Below are 20768 nucleotides of genomic sequence, written 5' to 3'. Positions count from 1 at the left end.
AAATGACCTATCAAGGCGAAGTTCAAATTGATTTCCAGACGCGGGAAGAATGAATGAATTTGCATAACCAACCTCAAAATCTTGAAGTGATGTTAGTAATATCATATTACCACTCAAGAGTGGAACTACGAAACATATTATATAAACCCACAATGTGAGGAGAGCCACTGACGTTATAAACAAACTTTAGTTTAGAGACGCTTAGATTCTCTCATGGAGTGAGGTTCTTGAGCGTTAGAATGAGTGATTAAATTCTTAATAAAATAGATTGGAAAAGCTCGGCACTTACGCAGTTGCAATGAGTCCGCTACAGCTGGTGACCGTTCTCCTCGTAATATCTCTGATTGAATCGGGTCTTGGCCAGTTGCCCCGGAATGGCTGTGCCCCGCGTTTCGAGTACCAGGGCTACAAGGGGCAGTACATCGGTCTGGTGAAAGTGCGTCATCCCTTGGTCAACAACCAGTCACTCATCCTTCAGTTCTCCCAGCCTGGATATCACGATTTCACGGTAAGATTTTTGTCTTATTTTGCTGGGAAATTCTCAGTTCTATTACATTGCGTCTGGAGCTCTTATCACTTTGCTTGTTTGCGGTTGTGCTATTTCCCAAGCCCCCAATGACAATTGCCTTTGCAAAAGAAAAAAAAATCGCTATAAACAAGTCTCAGGGAGGAAGAGAGATTTGCTTTATAAGTTAACATTGATAATACTATTCAAATAATCGACTCTAAACCAAATGCAAATATTAGTAACAACAAGAAAGGAAGTTAGCTTCGGCAAGCCGAAGCTTATATACCCTTGCAGCTATAATTATTAAATTTAAAAACACAAAAAATGATATTCCCAATATTATAAGATAATATGTCAAAAAACACCGAAGCTATAATTTGGTTCATATTATTTTCGTATCAATTTTCCGATCGTTCCTATGGCAGCTATATGATATAGTCGTCCGATTTTGATAAAATTAAATTCGAAATTCAGAACTAATTAAAAAATGTTATTTCCAAGCGTAGGAGGTTATATGTTAAAAAACACCGAAGCTATAATTTGTTTCATATTATTTTCCTACCAATTTTGCGATCGTTCCTATGGCAGCTATATGACATAGTCGTCCGATTTTGATAAAATTTAATTCGAAATTCAGAACTAATTAAAAAATGTTATTTCCAAGCGTTGGAGGTTATATGTTGAAAAACACCGAAGCTATAATTTTTTCATATTATTTTTCCACAAATTTTCCGATCGTTCCTATGGCAGCTATATGATATAGTCGTCCGATTTCGATAAAATTTAATTCAAAATTCAAAATTATTTAAAAATTGTTATTTCCAAGCTTAGGAGTTTTTATGCTAAAAAACACCAAAGATATAATTTTTTTTCATTTTTTTGTCCGATTATTCCTATGGGAGCTATAAGATATAGTTGTCCGATCCGGCTGGTTCCGACTTATATACTACCTGCAAAAGATATAAGACTTTTGGGAAAGTTTCAGCCCGATAGCTTTAAAACTGAGAGACTAGTTTGCGTAGAAACGGACGGACAGACGGACAGACGGACAGACGGACAGACGGACAGACGGACAGACGGACAGACGGACAGACGGACATGGCTAGATCGACTCGTCTAGTCATGCTGATCAAGAATATATATACTTTATGGGGTCGGAAACGTCTCCTTCACTGCGTTGCAAACTTCTGACTGAAATCAATATACCCTCTGCAAGGGTATAAAAACTGTTCACATAGTATTTTAAATATTCCAGCTTTGTTGTTTAAATATTGTACAAGTTAATATCCCTGTTTAATTTTAGGACTATGTGGGAAAAATTTCCATGGTGGATACAGATGAGACTACCCAGAACAATCTTCGCAATGGCTTGCCTATTCGATACCGTGTCGATTTCCCCATACCCACAATCCCTCCCAGGATCACTAGCATGGAAGTGAATGGCATAGAGCTTTGCGGTGGCGCCGAATGTAAGTTGAATATTCTGTTAAGTTCAGAGATACGAATCTGATCCCAATAACTTCCAGATCCCAAGCCAAGAACAGGCATAACTCTTGTGATCACTTGGGTAACCTATGGTGTCAGTCTTGTGCCTTCACCAGGCGTCTATAGGGAGAGTGAGCCCACTCAACCAAGGATCCCGGATGGCGGAGAAGATATTTGGAGAAGTAATGAATCTATTCCTACGTTTTCGAATCCTGGATGGGGTACTGACACTCAGCAGACCACTCCAAATCGTAATACTGTTCCTCAGGACCTCAACACTAATTCTAATAGGGGTACTGCCCCCCAGCAGAGGATAAACAATCCCGTTCGGCCTACTGCACCCCAGCCGACGATCAGGAATACGGATCCTCCGCTTCCGATTCCGATTAGGAATAACGAAGAGCGTGCTTCCCAGCAGACTGCCTCATCGGATGAGTATCCCTGCGGTCGTGAGAGACGTCAGAAGACCAGTACTGCGCCTCTAATCTTCCAGGGAAAGAGTTTGGAACGGGGTCAACTGCCATGGTTGGTGGCTATCTTCGAGCGGCGGGAGAGTAATGGACCCCGCTTCATCTGCGGAGGTTCGCTGATCTCGACGTCCACGGTTCTATCGGCGGCTCACTGTTTTAAAGTTCCTGGCAAGGAACTGCCTGCCGATCGATTGGCCATCTCCCTGGGTCGGAACACCCTCGCCATTCACTCCCCGGGAGATTATCGCGGGGTGTCCCAGTTGATCATCCACGATAGATTCAACATTGCGCAGTTCACTGAGGCCGATTTGGCACTGGTCAGATTGGATAGCCCAGTGGGGTGAGTTCAAGGAATATTTGATCTTTGAATATGAGAAGTAGAAAATTTCAAAATTGGTGCTAGAAAAGGATTTGTTTTTAATACATCGCTAAGACTAAGGTTTATTTTTTTAACAATTTTTTAATCTAAAAAAATATCATATCCTTACAGATATTACGACTACGTGATACCCATTTGCCTGTGGAGCCCCAGGAACCAAATGGAACTGCCGGCGGGTCACAAGAGCTATGTGGCTGGCTGGGGACCGGATGAGTCGGGAACCGGCCATACGGATGTGGCCAAGGTCACCGACCTGAACATCGTAATCGAATCGAGCTGCCGCCTGGAGCTGGCCGCAGAACTGGTGCAGCCGAGCAGTCTGTGTGCCAAGAGGGCGGGAGCAGGACCTTGCACCAGCGATGGAGGTGGCCCATTGATGCTCAAGGAACAGGATGTTTGGGTGCTAAGGGGAGTGACCTCGGCGGGTCAAATCGACGAGGAGGCGGGCACCTGCGATCTAAGCAAACCATCCGTGTTCACCGATGTGGCCAAGCACATCGACTGGGTGCGTCGAAATATGTGGAACTGAAAGGAAGACGGAGTGTGCCAGAGATCCTCATGAATATATGTATGGCAGCCACGTAACTGGAAGATCCAAGAGTGTGGTTTGCTCTACGGGTATTTCTAACTGGATTCATTAATCATTGGAAAAATAAATCAGTCATGCACAGCTTGTATACACTGCAAACGTTTTTAGTGAATTACATTAAATCTTAAACCAATTTTACTAATTGCGAGAATTATTAGTTTATGTGAGAATCATTAATCAACTATTTTAATAATCACTGATATCCATGTGTCCATATAACAACATGATAGCAACTTGGGATCAGTACCTTTTTAAGAATAAAAAATCTTAGGAAAGCAGACTGAAACATGGGTCTGAGACAAATGTTAATTGGTTTTCAAATCTTTTCGAAATGTTTGAATACTATTTTATTTTACCATAAATTAAGTTAAAGACATACTATTTTGTTGGGTTCGTTAAGGCTGAAATACCTTTAAGGCAATCCGAACCAAGCGGTCAAACAAAGGCGGAATCTCCCAATAAATCGCAGAGTATGACTGTAATCGCGTAACTTACTCCGATCAGGTTGAGAGAGTCAACGAGCTTTGTCTCTGACCCGACTTTTCAGCTAGATCGGAAACTAATGCGAATTAGCTGAGCTAATACCAATCATTCATCGCGCGATTCTCAATGAGCGCGGTTTAAGTTCGTATTCTCGGCTAGCTGCATGCTGTGAAATTGCAGTCGCATTTGTTTTTATAAATATTTATTGTTCCGGAAAGGTTCCGTCACCTTCGCCACCTTCGCCATGTGCCAACTGCAGCTACTCGGTTTCCTGATCACCATATTGCAGATCGGCTTATTAAGTGCTCAACGCCTCCCATACGTAGCCTGTCCTGGTCTTTTTCGCTATCTAGAGTACCAGAATGAGTACATAGGACATTTGAAACTCGTTCTGGATAATACGAACGCGGAAAACGAAGTTCGTATAGAACTTTCCCAGCCTGGAGATAGAGCCCCGGTAAGTTTTCCCGACTCTTCCTCTTTTCAATAGTTATGCTAGTCAGTGTTATCAAGCATTGACCTCACTCTCAGATGGGATGTCTGATTTTCCACTATCGAGTTCGGCTTGGGCTCACTGGTCAAGTTGATTTCCATGGGAATTGCATGGCTGATAAGAAAGAACGCGCTCGGGAAAAACCCCCACTACCCGAAAGCTTCTCAGCTTTATTCTCGCTTTCCGCTTTCTTTAAAGTTGTGGAACAGGTTTTTACGTTAATCGAGAGATGTGCCGCCTAAGCTTAGCTGCCAATGCTATTATTTTTCTACCAGTTGAGTTATGTTTACAAATCTGCTTACCGTGACGTCGATTGGAATTTATAGCTAACCCCTGAGAACGCCGACTGGTTTTGAACCATCTGATTTCTTGCAGCCCACCCCAGGAATGTTTAACTTCTTGGAAGACGAGGACTCACTGTCTTATCGCTTGAGAAACGATGAGCCCATCAACTACCGAATCGACTTTCCAACGTCGGGTGTAGTGCCCAAACTTACCAAAGTTTCGGTCAATGGGGAAATTGTGTGCCAGGCTTCAGAATGTAAGTAGATCTCTATTTTACATAGATAAATAATAACTTAAAGATTTATAAAAAATTGTTAATGGCCAAACCAAAAAACATTTTTGTGTGGAAATAAATTTTTTAATATAATTACAAATATTAAATGTATGGGTAGTGTAAAAACATAAAAACATAAAAAATAATTACTAATTAATTGCTCATATTAAATGTAAAGGTTTAAGGTTGTTTTAACCCATATATGTTTGACTTACTGACCATATTTTTCTTGCAGTTAGACCGCCTAGCATTAAGCTAAAACTGTCGCGCATTCTGCGAACTAGTATTCCCTTGGCAGCTCTACCGCCACCTCAGCGATCCGATCCGCCACAGTGGTCCCGGAATCCTCCAGGGAACTTTACAGAAGATACACCTCCTCAGAGAAGCCGTCCACAGCCTCCTCCAAGGAACATAGGAGTCTATGACGAACGGGAGCCACCTCAAAGAAGCCGCCCGCAGCAGACTCCGCCTCCTCCTCAAAGGCAGAGACCTCAAGAAGTGCCAGTTAGACCACCAGTGCCCTTGGTTCCGCCCGTACAATCATTTCCATATCAAACAATTGGACAACTTAACGGCGTGTGTGGGCGGGAGAAGACCATCCAGACGCCCTTCATTCATGGCGGAAATGAGGTGGAACGGGGACAGCTGCCCTGGATGACGGCCCTCTTCGAGCAGGTGGGCAAGGATTATAACTTCCTGTGCGGTGCCACCCTGATCTCGGCCAGAACTGTGATCTCTGCCGCCCATTGCTTTCGCTTCGGCAGTCGCAATTTGCCGGCTGAAAGGACCACAGTTTCGCTGGGTCGTAATTCCCTGGATTTGTTTGGACCGGGATATACCAGTGGTGTATCGCTACTTTTGCTCCACGAACAGTATAATCCCAGTGTATATACCGATGCCGATTTGGCTCTGCTGCAGCTGACTGACCGTCCTGTGTAAGTACCTAGTTCGAAAACAAAATAAACTAATATTTATATTTAAATCCACCTTCATAGTTTTGATGACTTCATCAGACCCATCTGTTTGTGGAACGAGAACTATCTGCTGGACTTGCCCTCTGGGTACAAGTCCTATGTGGCTGGCTGGGGCGAGGACGAGCACGGCAATCGGAATACACGGCGGGCGAAGATGACGGACACGGACATCATTACCCAAACGGAGTGCCGGGGAAATCTGTCTGCGGAGAACGCGCACTTCATCACCTCGCACACGATCTGCGCCAGCAATGCCCTGGCCTCGGGACCCTGCAGCGGGGACTCCGGCGGAGGACTGATGCTCCAGGAGCAGGACATCTGGTTGCTGCGCGGCGTCGTCTCCGCCGGACAGCGGAAGACCAACTGGTGCAACCTCACGCTGCCCGTCATCTACACGGACGTGGCCAAGCACATGGACTGGCTGCTCAAGAGCATGTGGTTCTGAGGGATTGTTGTTGATTTAGTTGAATTGAGTGCCAAAATAAATGATAACTTCTTTAGCTTATAACAAACTGAAGGAATTCTGAGTGGATATAGGATAGATATTGAGATAAGCGTTACCTTAGTCAACTCAGATAAAATATAAGTATTTTGGCCAATTTCAAATATTTATCCAATGATAAAATAGGCACAGTGTGCCTGGCACACCTTAAATCTATCTCATTAAGAACTGGATTTTTTGCTTTAGATCCCCAAATATATGGAATGAATTTCATAAGTTATAAAAACAGTGGAAAAAAGTGGCATGTGGGTCTGTCTTAGAAAAAATATTATATATTAGGCAACAACTAGATAAATAGTGGCTATAATAGTGAAAATCTTGCTTCGTTGAACTCGTAAAAAGGTTCCTAAAAAATAAAACCTGTTAGCTTTAAGCAGGTCGCTTTTCTATGATATTTAAACAAAGTGCACTTCCCGATTGTGAAGTACCTCTTTCGGCGAGGGTATCTCAATTGAAAGATTGCATCGGCCTGAGGGTCTGCCAGCGGCTATTTGTCAAAGCCAGCAATTGCATTCCATTTGCATGCAGTTGAGGCAGTCACTCCTCAGTTCTATTCTATTCTGTTCAGTATGACACCGCATCGTAGTTCTCGGTCTGCTAATAAGAACAAATGGAGAGGGCGGCCAAAGTCGCGCCGGAATCGCTGGCGAAACGCTAGGAAAACGCGTCGGCGGAACAACAGGTGCTTTTCCCGCTTTTCAGCTCGCTCTTTTGTCCTCTCTCTCTTTTCTCTCTCTTCAAACTGCGCAGCGCACATTTTCCGCCTTATAGACGGGGCATCGAAACCATCCTGTTGAATGGACTACTTGTCGGCTCCTCCGTCGGAACTCGAAAGTTGTTGCATACTCCACGGCATGGCTTTTGGATTGGTATTGGTCGTTCGCCGCGGTCTCCGCCGTACTGAAGATACCGTTAGTCGTGCGTATCCGGACAGTCGACGTTCAGCCTTCAGTTCGCACGGTTCAGCTCGGCAGTTCGGAGGCAGCCGGATAATAGATAAACCAGATAAGCACCCTACCGAATTTCACAGGGGTTTCCCTTGGACTTCCGATTGCCGATCGAGAATTCTTGACGGGCGTGTGCGTGAGAGTGTTTATGCATCAAATGTGTGTGTGACCAGTGTGTACATGTGCGAGTAAAAAACCCAAGCATATATAATTAATCATTCGAGGAGTGTGACTCTAATGCTGTAAATTCGCCAGATTGATGGCCGGACATGACTCTGGGTCGCGTTTTCCGCGATGTTTGCCACACAAATCCTGTCCTCCTGAGCATCCTTGAATCGCCATCGCCATCGCCATTGCCATTGCCGCATTCCGATTCGCAGTGTATTAGCAGAATGCTGCATTGCCGTTGTGGGGCAATTTATTGCCGTACCCGTAACTGAGTATCTCTCGCTGAACAGAGGAAGCCTCCGCCGCCACACCCTTTCGCCCAGGACCTCTAATCATCGCCCTTTCTGCCCAATGACAAATGCAATGCGGGCAATTGCTGCCCTGGCAGCCGGAGTGGTTTCAGTGGTGGTCACCGCCAGCAGCACCACCAGCCCCCTTAGCACCACCACCTCATCCGCCGCCACCGGGAGCAGCACCACCCTCATCAGCGGGAGCGGTGGCAACAGTAGCAACACTGGATTCTCCACAAATTCCACGCTGCTGGACGCCGATCACCTGCCGCTGCAGCTGACGACCGCCAAGGTGGACCTGGACATTGAAATCGACATCCAACTGCTGACAAATGGCTACGATGGCACAACGGTAAGTCCGGGTGACCGGGAGTTGGGTGGAGCAGGGAGTGGACTTGAGGCCCGAAGTGGGTCGATTGTATTTATGTGGCTGCCAACGAGGCATTCATTGGGCTTTGGCTTTCGCTCCGGCTTTGGCTTTGGCTTAATGTCCAATGTGCAGCTCGTAAAATACGCTGAACAGAGAAAAAATATAAGGACAATAGCAAGTATCTCAAATTAAAAAAAAATGTATCATTTAATATTCTCTCGAAATCAATATAAAATGAAAAAATTGTTAAAATGGTTATTTTTTTGAAATACTGCAAAATACATTTCCATGGAATTTTACAACACTTATCAGAGCATTACAAAAACGATAAAAACGATATACAACAAATATAAAAAGGTTTTTCTGAATATATTGATAATGGTCTGGTGCTGAAATATGATGTGATAAAAATAAAGATACGCAGAATAAAAGAAGAGATATTCATATCGTTAACATTTTTTTAAGTTTCATTAAATATGGGCAATTTTTATTGAGAAAAAATATATTAGTAATTTCAAAGTAAGGCTTCAGCCAAACATTTTCAATTTATTTTTGGTGTAGCTCTGAGGTGTTTATAGCCACTATAATTTGCAATGTCTTTGATTCCTACCTTCTGTTTCTGTTTTTGATACTAAAATTGTACATATAAAAGACAATATAGTTGTATCCAGTATTAACGTAATATTTTATGAATGAGGTTTCTAGGTGGTCTTGGTGTAGTTACAGGTATCCAGCGCCCTTATAATTTACAATGTCTGTGTGTCCGACTTTGTCTTTCGGTTTCTGATACTAAAATCATATATAAAGGTGACCATACTTTCTTATACACACTTCTTCAGTTCTCAATTTTTATGGTATACAAAAATGTACGTAATATTTTATGATTATGCCACTGTATGGATTTTGACTTTATTCTTGGTGTAGTTCCAGGTATCCATCGCCACTATAATTTACAATGTCTTTGTCTCCGATCGGGCGATGACGGAGCTTGGCTTTCATGAGCATTTCATTTTTATTACGTGCTGGCATATTTCCCGAACATTGTCGTACGGGTTTCCTGGGGTGGTTCGCTGGTTTATGGGGCGTATGAGCAATCCGGCAGGAGATTGCTTAATGAGTTGTCAAGACAAAGGGGTTCAAAAAGTTCCCCAGTGAGTCTTGGGTGATTATCACACGATTATCACACATGCCACACGCTGTCATAATGCTTAATACAAAGTTTAAATTATAACAAAAGGTTAGCAGTTAGCAAAAGTTTCATCCGCTGGCATTCCTTTTAATTTATTTCACTTCTAGCCAACCAGCTGGTAAATGAAAATGAATGCGAGCCTCATTAGCAGCCAGCACATGGATAAACTTTCGCCAGCATACGAGTACACACACCTCCATCGATGCATAATCCGGTTTTCAAAGGAGTTCCATCAAGGATGTATGCGAAACCAAAGTTTATCCCTTTTTTCACTCGTGTGTATTTTATATTTCCCATTTTTGGTGCTGTCTTCCCTTTTTTGTTTGGGAGGACGAGCAATTTACGTGCTTGGTGTGGCAGCAGTAAAGGATATGGGGGTGATATAGATCTAAATACTTGTTGTGTGGTACGGCAAAGTTGTGCTCATCTGTTCGCACGTTTAACTTTCAATCGAATGTAAATAATGAGTATCACGTAAGCTGCTTGGGGACGAGTTGGGATGATTCGACGACATTTATCGCAGTATCACGTTGCCATCATGTTTATGTTCCGCACATTTTCCACGCAAATAGGTTTTCAAGTAATTTATAAACAGTTGAGGGTGTTTTTACGGTGATTTACCGAACATTGGTTCAGTTTTAGATGAAATGTGCCCATTTTCACTAAATGCACTTGATTTTTAGAGACAAGAGAAATGTAGAGACCAGCCTCAATTGATGTGAGCTAACCGCAGGTTGACACTGACATTAGTCCCCGTCATCTGTCAGCAGAAAATTGTCTTTCTGGGCTTCGCTTTTTCCTCATTTCTTCTCCTTTGACATTTGCATAATGCATCACGCATACGCCGCGTTGTGCAATCTAATTGAATTATTAATCTGCACTCGACAAATCTTGCCTTCATGCATAAAAAATGGGTTTATGTTCGTTCTTTTCGTGGATAGAACCTCCCAGTTCGCTTTCCGTCCCTCTGAAATCCATTGTGTTTTTGCGTTCTTGGATGGAAATCCGCACTTTCTAGAAGCGCGAGGTAAAACTTTGGCTTGCCATTGTTCGCAGACTTTGCATAGCAATAATAATAAAATATTAATAGACTTATTTGTTATTGCTGCTGCCATGTGGATTGCGCTTTCCATTCAGCAAATCGCCCCTATTGTTATCCCGCCGCCCATTTACATATACGTATTGAGCCAGAGGCTTTGGAATTTGCGCAAATTTCCGCCAGCAATTTGTCCAAATCAGTGGGCAGTGGGCGGGCAGGGGGCGTGGCCCGATTGCCATCGATAGCCCGGCCAATTGAAATCAGGCCCATCAAACTGTAATTGTTTGCTTGTTGGCGACTAAACAATTTATTGGTGTGAAGTTGTATGCTCTTTCGCACTGCCCTGAAGCTTATTTTAATTATTTTCATGGGTTGTTTGCTTTAGTAGTTTTCGATTAAATGCAAGCGAAATACTAGCAAATATTTGAAATTAGTCAAGCTGTAGTTTTAATAAGCAGAACATTTTTCTGAGAATGAAATTTTCACTTGTGGCAGCCATGAATTCTCTGGACAATATTTTAAAATGATGAAATGTTCATCGGTCAAAAATCAATTAAATTTAGATTTTAGACAATATTAAAGATGAAGATTTGAAAAACAACGTTGTTGTAAAAACAATTCTTATCAATCTCTTTAAATTCCCTTTAGTTCGTTTGAAATTTGGAATTAGTTTCTTAAACAAAGTATGTATTTTTGTATTAATCACTTTAATCTTAAACTTAGATAATAAATTATATTAATTTTGTATATTTAAGGAAATACTTAATTTTTTACATAAAACTACATTACCCCTCAAGTTTATAAATAATATATATTCTCTTTTTCATTCTGAACGCATACTTTCAGAACCAAATGTTTTTTGATTAAATAGATGTTTAAAATTCCTTGTAATTGTACCAACTTTGTTGGTGAAGTATTTAGCATACAATCTAAACTTTCATTTGTGTGTAAACTGTCTAAGATTTAATTAAAATGTTTTTCCTCTGATTGTGCTGCTGAGGAATTCACAAAGCATTTCTCGCACAAAATGTTGCTTTCAAGATTTAAGCTTATGGCCTGACTCTGGCGGTTGCACTCGGTAATTTTCAATTATATCATGGCCACACAAGGCAAGGAGTAGGAGAAGTGGACTCGGATAAATGTCCCCAATTTCGCCTAATTAAATGTGTTGACAGCTGCCTGCCATAATCACGGGGCTAGCCGCAATATAAATGAGCCGGATGCGATGCTGGCTCTCCGATTCGGGTCACGAATATGTGGGGTACACATATATGTATATAGAAACCGCATGGGACCCGGCACACACATGCCATCATAACACCTTCCCCGCTCAAAAGAAGGTGCATCCGCATCCCGATCCCGTGATGGCTCACGACCATTCCACATTAATCTTGGCCACAAGAGCCACAATGTGTTTGTCTAGGTGCTGCCATTTAATTGCACCTTCCACTCTTTTCCACAGTAGCTCACATTTTTTGCTCTGTTTGTGTGGAGGCTAAAAGGAAAAGCAAATGAAAATAGCAGGTTATTCGTGATTTTTACGTTTACCTCTTTCATTTTAGGGCCAGGTGAATGGGGCTAAGAACTCCCGATGAGCAGTCAAAGGGATTCGGTATTCAGTGGGCCCAAAAAGGCTCGCTGCTGATTGACCATAAACCCTCTTTTTATTTGCCGGCGCTAGCCCATGTGTATATCTTTGTATCCCTTTTATATTTTGGTGGCCCTTTTTCAGCTATTTTTTATGAGGCTCTCCTACTCGAGTTGAGCTTTTGATATCGGTGGCCCGGCAATGACACAAAAGTGCAGAACGATTACTCGTGACAAGTCAATTTAATGGGGCCACGACCATATAAAATGGCTAGGGTCATGTCAATCATCTGCGCCGGGTGTTCAAGTTTGCTAGACTGTGGCCAAAATACAATCAAGATAATCGACTACATTTTTACTGCTGAGAAATCTGAGTTTTGCAGCAGGGAGGATTTTCATAAACACTGGAAATAAAACTTAATGAGCTGAATAACTAGTAAATAAACATATAAACGATTTTTAAATTGTGTAAGATTTTGTATTTTAACATTTCTTGCAACATAAGTATGAAAAAGTTAACACGTTAGCACCAACTTTCAAAAAATTGTAAATATCTTTGACGTTATACTAAGAAATACATTGAATAATAAAAATCAACTTGGATCTAAAGGGTTCCAATATTTCAATTACTGAGGACCCAATATTTCTCTTGCTATAAGAAAGCAGTATATTTTGATGATTTTTTCTTGTGTAAGAAATAGTTTCCCACAAAATAACCAGTAACTGAATATTTTCAAAATCCTAAGGATCAAATGGGTCCTTCCGCCATTGAAACCAGTGTGAAAGTGTGTAGGAACTTGACACGGCTAAGAAAAATCCATGAGATATGGCTCTCTCTGCCATTCCAGTCGCCATTTTTTTTGCTTTCAATTGAAACAAGTGCAGTTTGCATTGATGTATCTGTATTTACACTCATGTGATGTATGTATATACGTACGAGTATCTATGTGCATCTGCAGTGGTGTTTGTGTGCAGACGACACTTGTGCAAGTTAACGGGATGTTTGTGTTAAGCACACAACTGACTGACATCGCTCACTTGCCAAGTTTTCCACTCCTTTTCAGTGGAAAATCGGAAAAAGGAAAAGATATGCCTGTGGAAAAAGTATAAAATCGATGCTACTACAAAAGTGGGTGATGGGTGAGGTGCAGATGGGGTATCCAGCAGATTAAGTTGGGTAGTTTGAGTGATGGGAGCGATGGAGACTGCATTTACAATCAGCTTAAGAGCCTTCCACCCTGCGATGCACAACATCAGCAACAACAACAACAGCAGCCCAGCGGAGTCATCTCCTGTTGCAGCTAATTATCCTGACGTTGACAATCGGCCCCAGGCAAATCAACAAGGCAATCTGCTGAATAGCTGCCAAAACAAACAATCGCCGGTCCTCCGAAAATTGGCAGGCAATAGAGCAGCGATAAGGCAAACAAGACTGCTGCATTCGATTTACCTGCCAAGCAACACACAACGGCCAATCGGAGCATAACAATCGGTCTTGCCTAATTATCATTGCCATTGAGCGTACTTGGCTTGGAGAATTAACTTCGTAGACTAGTAAATATTGTTCAGATAACACTTAAGTTTTACTTTGGGTGTATATATAAGACACCAGTTCATTTAATAGCTCCTCACTTAAAAGCTCCTCTCAAGATTATACTAAAATCGAGTTGAAAAAATAACAATTTTGGAATATTTAGAGTCCGTAATCAACAAACCAATTAGAAAGTTAATCGATTTACAAACCATGTAAATGAAAAATATTTAAGTACGAAAAATATGAAAACTTACTTTTGCCTGGATTGCAGAAAATTGCAAAATCTTTGGTCAGCTCATCCTATTGACTTAAATAATGGTTTAACGATCTTAAAAAGCAATCAACTGAAAGTATTTTCCAAGGATTTTGGCACATCCTGACCCAAATAAAATGAATTTTTAATAACAAGCTGCCATAGCTAAAGGCAGGAATAGTGGTGCGGTTTCCCTACTCCATGTCCATCTTTGGGTCATTTTAATTATTTATCCGTCGACAAATTTGACAGGAGCGTGTCGGTGTCTGGCTTGAGGTTAAAGGCAGTAAATATTAGTATCTCTGTCAGGTCCGAAAAATGCCAGCCACTTGGGGAAAGTGTGAAAAGCCCGCTCGGGGGAGAACAAACTTGTTATCCATCATCGCCTGGCGTAGGAATCTAATTAGTTCGTTCATAATTGAGGGCACGTTGCTCATCTTGGGGGGAGCACTCCACTGGAGGAGGAAAATCCCTACTTAATGTCACATGCTTTTCCGCGCCATCAGGCGCTCATTTGCATTTAATGCCCATGCATAGAGGCTGGGGACCTCAATTACGACAGTTTTGACAGGCAGACACATGTGTCGGCGGCAATTTTCCCTTTCTTGACTTTCGACTTCGTTTAATTAAGCCGAAATTTCAACAATGAAGGGGAAAGCACACACATGACAGCTGTCTTCAGGAGCAACTCCTTCTCGGAATCCTGGAGGACGAGGCACTGACAACCCAGACAATGGCCAACAGATGAGAGATAGCCGACTTTCGCAATTGTCACTGCAGTTAGCATCTGCTTGAGTTTTCCCTGGCCACATCACCTAGGAAAACCTCCCCCATTTTCCATTTCCACATTGCATAACGAGGCAGGCACTGCTTAAGTAAAACTTTAAGTTCTGTTGCAAAGTTTTCGAAAGCAAACAATAAATATTTGCTCGCCGCATAAATCAGCTGTCTAGGTTGTAGTATTATCGCTCCTACGTGAGATCCCCATCCCTTTGGTATATATATATGTATTTCACAGAGACGCCCACAGCATTTCTTGTTTATTGTAAGAATTTAAATGTATGCTAAACAGCAGGGAGCAGCGACTCTAGTTGGTTTTGCCCACCCAACCAAGTCGGGTTCATTGCGCCCCAAAAACCCATGGGCTTGCGAAAGTTCAAAGTGCAGGGAAATTGAAAATTTATTATTGCACTGAACCAAAAACAAGAAAGATGAGAATAGATTTTGTGGAGGCCGACAAGAAAATCACGTTGAAAGCTGAGGGGAAATTGAATACTGCACTGAAAGGAAGTTAGGGAATACCTTAATAAATCCCTATAAAGGAAATAAAGCAAATTTTCTATATAAAAAATGAATATTGATTTAAAATGATCTTAAAGAGTTGGTACTGTAAAATTTGTAGTCTTCAGTTTAATTTTACTTTCATCGTAGAAAATGAAAGCGAGATAAAATACCAGATGATATGTTGTATGATTATACTTCGAGTGTCAAAGTGATAAAGAAAACAACCAATTAAAAATCACACTAATCTTTAAAATCTTTGTGTGCAAGTAAATATAAAAATAACTTTCTTAATCCATTTTTGTAGTGCATTGATTGCAAATTTCTTAAACGTTCGACAAGGAAATCGCATTATACATATAGCAATGCTCTGTGAACCGAACAGGAAGCTGGGGCATGGCAGTTATGTTTTCCCCAGGACCCTCTTTCCATTGTTGTACAGTTTTCGGTCTAGTAATTGTACAGAGCACTCAATTAACAACTATGCCGGGCCCGGGGTCATGAGGCAGTGGTTCTGTTCTGTGTTGCTCTGTTCTGATGTTTGTTATCGTTGCTAGTCGTGTTGCCTCGGGCGGAAGTGCTCAAATGACACTGTAAAGTAAAGTAAAGTAGAGTAAAGTGTGGCACTCGGCGAGTCCTTTGGTGCCATTCGCTTATTATTCAGCCAGCCTGCTCGTCCTTTTCCACTTGTAAATCACACTACTTCCGCCTACCCAGACGGCCAGACAAAGGACAGACAGTCGGACAGGTGGGCAGCAATTCCGGCCTTTGCTGTTGTTGTCCTGCCAACAGGTTTTGTGCCCTATTATTGTAGTGCCTCCAGGTGTGTTTCGTGTGTTTCAGGGGGAGTGTGCAGGTGTGTGTTGACGTTTAATCAACGCATTGTGCCATTTACCTCTGCAAACAAAGCCAAGGCCCAAGCACCCAAGTGCGACTCTCAAGCTAGAGCCTGGTATTTCTCACAACCCACTGAGCTCCTCCCAAGTCCATGTCCTTTAGGAAGGACCCTACGATCTTCTGGCTTTGCTCCTTGTCAACTATTGGAGGCCTTCGAGGAACGCGGACCACGAACATTTGTTGTCCACTTTTATTGGCAATTAAATGCACTAGCTGCCGTCACAGTTGTGCTCCCTGTCCTTTCCCGACTTTCCCCCTTTTTCCAACTGTTTAAATTTTCTTTTAGCACACACTTGGCAGATGCCTTGTTTGTGCTTTCTCTTTGCGCGCTGTTCCGTGAAAGCATCTAAATTTCCGCTTTTAGCTCTCGGATTGGTAGAATGGGTATTTAAGGAGGGGCGACCTAGAAATACTTTTTAATACATTGTGTAAACTGTCAAGAGTTGAACTGGAGAAATGCAATAACAAAATTAATAATCAATAAACTTTTTATACCATTTTTAAGCTGAATGGTTTATGTAAAGCAGTTTATAATTCTGAATCAAAAATGTAATATGCATATTAAAAGTTGTTGTGCGTTAACATGCGATTTTTAGTGATACCCAATTGGCTAATACGATTTTTATAACATTATTATTAATTTAAAGCGGAATAAATTTATATAAGTTGTAAGCAGTCAAAGATTACGGGAAAATGGTTTTTTTTATAAATTATTTCATAATACTGTAATAAATAAGAAAGGTGAATTTGTTTGTAAAATAAAAATCTTTATGCATTCTTTCAAATCAATTTTATTCCCATTAAAATAATATCCTCGCGATAAAATACACTTATGACAACGTTTTTCCAATCCTCAAAACATGCCAAACAGTCCCTTTCTGGTTGGCCATTTATATCATCAGCATTTATCTTTAAAATCGGTTTACATTAAATTTGATAAAGTAAGAAAAAAGGTGAAAACCATCATACGATATTTTACTAATAAAATTGTATCAAGAAAATCGAGAGTACAATTTTTAATCAGAGAGGGTGAAATGCCGCCTCTACCATATTGGGTGGAAATTGACATTTCATTTGGGCCCTGGTTCTCCAATGGCGGAGATCGGCGAGTCACGCTTTCACTTCCGGACTGTTAACTGCTTTTTAATGATGCCTTTGCCGCTAAAGAAGCAGCGACATGAACGTAAACATTAACATCAGTATAATGCTCGGCCGCATTACTGAATCCGTGCAGCTGCTGCTGGTGATTTTAATGAAAATTCACTTGACATGAGATGGCATTTGGTGTAATTTTTATAATCTTAAGTGTCTTTTATTGTCCGGCGCACTTTGCTCATGATGTGAGGCATCAATTAATGTTATTTACTGTTCGTTTATAGTCCATTTCACGCGGGAATCCCTTTGCGTAACCCTATCCTTAAGTACTTAAGCGATTTGCTCCACTAGAGGAATCAATAGGGTTTATGAATAAATAATCGCACTTTAGTGCATTTATATGGCCGCCCGGAGGGCTAGTTGCTTTCATCCGGTTAAATATTTACGCAATTTAACTAATGTTGCCCAGTGCCCATGTTTGCCTTAATCTAAGCATAAATAAATTAACCTTTGACAAATAGTTGGGCATGAAATTGCGTATACGCCCTGTTGCGCGGCCCGTAAGTATGCAACATTTGTGGCATTCTATGACCGCATTTTGAGCCGATTAAACTAAAGTTTCCATTTCAAACAATTAACAACTTTAAATGTATTAAGCTGCTTACGCGGAGTACACACGTGCAGCGAAAACAAATTTAATTAAACAAAAAGTTGGGTGGAAAAGAAGGGAAACTGGAAAAGTCTGAATAGCAACAGGGAAAATATTTATACGACGTCGGCAGTTTAATGTTTGAATTAATTAATTGCATTTGTCAGCGGTTTCGGGTCTGCTTTTGAGCATTTTATTATGGCTTTCATTATGGTTATTTGTGTGTACATTTCCGTGGCAATAAAGTGCAAAGGACACCAAGTGGATACGCAACCAGCTGCAGGCACTTCGGATCCTTCGAATCCTTTCGCCGGCCAGGTTAATTGCAATGTACCCTTCCGTGTTAATTAATAAATTCATTAACACAGCTCAATTGTTCGGGGTGCGTGCGAGTGGGCGGTTTATTTCCATCGAGTAAATAACTGGAGCTACTAAAGCAAAGGCAACCGCCAGAATGCCAACATGTCTGGTTGCCCCAAAAGCAAAAGAAACCGCAAGACAAATTCCTACTCAAAGTTGCCACAAGCAGATGAATAGATAGATAGACAAATATATGTGGGGAAAGTGTGGAAAGTTCGAAGGGCGACGCTTAGGAAAACAAATTAATTTCATTACGAGCCCTGGTAATTTTCTTGAAATTTTGTCAATTTTAATTATGAATAATGCCAGACCTCTTCGTGGGCTTCTTCAAGGGGCTTGCTTACTGCGGTCCTGCCACAGATGCCTCAAATGATTGATAGTTTTTTCGTTCTGCCAGGACATGCGTGCCACAAGCAGCCAGGATGACGGCAGCAGGAAAATGAATGGAGCAAAGTTCATAGAAAACCAAGGCAGATGCCAGCTAATTAAATTCGAAAAAACATTTCACAAATTTAATTAGTTAGTGGGAGGAGATCAAAGGCGAGGAGAAAGCCACAGTTCGGCATTAGAGTTTACTTTTATGAGAAAGTTTTTATCACTATTTGCGTAAATACGTAGTTTCAATTATTGTATTTAACATAAAGTGGTTAATTTTTACCAAAACCAAAATTAAATATGATTAAAATTGTTATTATCATTTAATGTCTCAACAATCCATTCCAAACTCGTTCTTCTGCAGTTGACATTGTTAATTAAATTGAAACCAAACTTTGTCAAATTTAATTACATGTGGGAGGGATCAAAGCCCAACTTGAGTGGAAAATTGAAATGTTATCATTATTTGCGTCGTATAGTTAAAATTTGATTTCATAATCTAATTTAAAATATGATATAAATCTATAACAACATTTAGTATCTTTTATACTCAACCTACATATTTTCCACCGTTTAACAAGCCATTCCGCACTCGTTCCATTGCAGTTGACATCGTTCTACAATGAGACCAGCTGGACAAATGCCTCTGAAATGGATACAATAGTTGGTGAGGAACCGGAGCCGCTGTCACTTGTGTCAATTGTAGTTGTTGGTAAAGTAAATGTCGTTGAATGTACAGCAAGAGGCACCCACCACCACCCACAGCCACACACTGCATTGCACCACCCACCCAATCCACCAACCCACCAACTCAACCACTTCCACAGCTCTCACGGACCAACAATTATCTGTAAAATTGCATGTTGCATGTGACAAACACACATCACTCGCACTCACACCCTCATTCGATGTTCACCGTCCCATAAATGAATGCTTTCACCGATCATTGTTGGGAATGGGAAGGGGAATCGATGGCCGATGTGATCGATTACGGGTGTGATATTTGACTTGGACTCGCCGCAGGAATCTTCCTATCGGTGCTGATATTCCTCTCGGTGGCCGGAAACATCCTGGTCTGCCTGGCCATCTACACGGAGCGCAGTCTGCGCCGCATCGGCAACCTGTTCCTGGCCTCCCTGGCCATTGCGGACCTCTTCGTGGCCTCGCTGGTGATGACCTTCGCCGGTGTCAACGATCTGCTGGGTGAGTATCGTTATCGCAGACCCATCCCACAGGGATCCCGATTCCTGTCCCGCTAATGCCATCGGTAGCTCTGTCTGGGTAATGGAAAATTGCAATTGAAATTCGCTTTAGACAGCGATGAAATTTATGCAAAATGCTGCAGGCTGTTTCGGTGGGTACCAAAAAAGAAAAACAGAAAAAATAAACGGGGGCTTGGAAACCCACGAGGTTGTTGCTCCACTCAACCATCAGCCGCGCACCACTCGAGCCCATTTGACATGCCTGGCAGCGCTTAAAGCCGGATTTTATGTGGCTTTGTCAATGCCTTTTAAAGTGTCAGCTGCACAAGTCGACGCACGAGTTACCCGGGCAGGGTTTTCCTTTTCCGAGTTTCCCCGGGCGAGGGTCCATTGTTATTGCACAAGATTTCCGCCGTGCCATATACCAAAAACGAGGGCTGGCTTTGCATTTTTTAAATAAATAAACGCGAGGTTTATGTTGAGGTAGTAAGCCAGGCTTCAAATTAAATCCCCGAAATATGAAAGAAATTTGGGAACAAAAAGAATATATGTAATGTTAAAAATTCCTTTTAATTTTTTATTATTTTTTCACGTTTTATTTAAGCAGTCGTTGCAAAACGACGGTTAATTAGAATGGTACCCATTTAAGTAAAACTACTTTAAAAAAACGCCGTCGACTATTAGATCCGTTACTCAGCTAAAGAGTGTGCAAGGGAGATGGCGATATACGTGCTGCAAATCGGCTGTTTCCGAGATTGAACTAAAGTTAGTTGCGTATAACTTTTTAATGAATAGACCGATTTAACAATTCTTGGCATGTAGACAATAATTTTTTTATGTTTAGGGGAATACCCAAGAAAGGAAAAATGATAATATTATCATAAAACAAATATTATAATGCAAAGATTACAGCCGGATCTTTTATATTATTTTTTTATATTTATTTTATATAAATTTGTAGGTAGGCAAAGATCAAATAAAGTAATCTACGGATAGATATAGATAGATGTTTTATATAAAAGGTAATATAGCAACAATGTTAACTTTAGGATTTTTACCAATCATATGAAACAGCAAATCTAAAAAATAT

The 20768-nt window shown here is 41.3% G+C and overlaps 3 protein-coding genes across 4 annotated transcripts in view; all 3 read left to right on the top strand.

Annotated features, from left to right (window-relative positions):
- Nucleotides 1-270: 270 nt before the first annotated feature.
- On the top strand, nucleotides 271-3569 carry LOC119561110 (enteropeptidase). Its single transcript, XM_037875019.1, has 4 exons — nucleotides 271-508; nucleotides 1812-1977; nucleotides 2035-2803; nucleotides 2954-3569. Exons 1-4 carry the CDS (start codon nucleotides 299-301, stop codon nucleotides 3369-3371), a joined length of 1563 nt encoding a protein of 520 aa, XP_037730947.1. The 5' UTR covers nucleotides 271-298; the 3' UTR covers nucleotides 3372-3569.
- A 454-nt stretch (nucleotides 3570-4023) lies between these two features.
- On the top strand, nucleotides 4024-6452 carry LOC119561112 (CLIP domain-containing serine protease B15). The gene is made up of 4 exons (XM_037875023.1): nucleotides 4024-4371; nucleotides 4783-4948; nucleotides 5202-5901; nucleotides 5962-6452. Exons 1-4 carry the CDS (start codon nucleotides 4159-4161, stop codon nucleotides 6383-6385), a joined length of 1503 nt encoding a protein of 500 aa, XP_037730951.1. The 5' UTR covers nucleotides 4024-4158; the 3' UTR covers nucleotides 6386-6452.
- A 969-nt stretch (nucleotides 6453-7421) lies between these two features.
- LOC119560494 (dopamine receptor 1) overlaps nucleotides 7422-20768 on the top strand; it is a 28149-nt gene continuing 14802 nt past the window's right edge. The window contains exons 1-3 of one of the 2 annotated variants that reach the window (XM_037873965.1): nucleotides 7422-8199; nucleotides 19083-19143; nucleotides 19500-19679. In XM_037873965.1, the coding sequence (XP_037729893.1) occupies nucleotides 7909-8199; nucleotides 19083-19143; nucleotides 19500-19679 (532 nt within the window). In that variant the 5' untranslated portion in view covers nucleotides 7422-7908. Of the gene's footprint in view, nucleotides 8200-19082; nucleotides 19189-19499; nucleotides 19680-20768 lie in introns of both variants that reach the window. The other variant, XM_037873964.1, reaches the window with a different exon arrangement.

Source organism: Drosophila subpulchrella, unplaced genomic scaffold, assembly GCF_014743375.2.
Source record: "Drosophila subpulchrella strain 33 F10 #4 breed RU33 unplaced genomic scaffold, RU_Dsub_v1.1 Primary Assembly Seq354, whole genome shotgun sequence".
NCBI lineage: Eukaryota > Metazoa > Arthropoda > Insecta > Diptera > Drosophilidae > Drosophila > Drosophila subpulchrella.
This window is presented reverse-complemented; position numbering and strand designations above follow the sequence as displayed.

Coding starts and splice junctions, on each gene's coding strand:
- LOC119561110 (XM_037875019.1), top strand. CDS start 299: ATGAGTCCGCTACAGCTGGTGACCGTTCTCCTCGTAATATCTCTGATT. Junction 509..1,811: donor CTGGATATCACGATTTCACG/GTAAGATTTTTG, acceptor GTTTAATTTTAG/GACTATGTGGGAAAAATTTC. Junction 2,804..2,953: donor AGATTGGATAGCCCAGTGGG/GTGAGTTCAAGG, acceptor ATATCCTTACAG/ATATTACGACTACGTGATAC.
- LOC119561112 (XM_037875023.1), top strand. CDS start 4,159: ATGTGCCAACTGCAGCTACTCGGTTTCCTGATCACCATATTGCAGATC. Junction 4,372..4,782: donor AGCCTGGAGATAGAGCCCCG/GTAAGTTTTCCC, acceptor GATTTCTTGCAG/CCCACCCCAGGAATGTTTAA. Junction 5,902..5,961: donor CAGCTGACTGACCGTCCTGT/GTAAGTACCTAG, acceptor CCACCTTCATAG/TTTTGATGACTTCATCAGAC.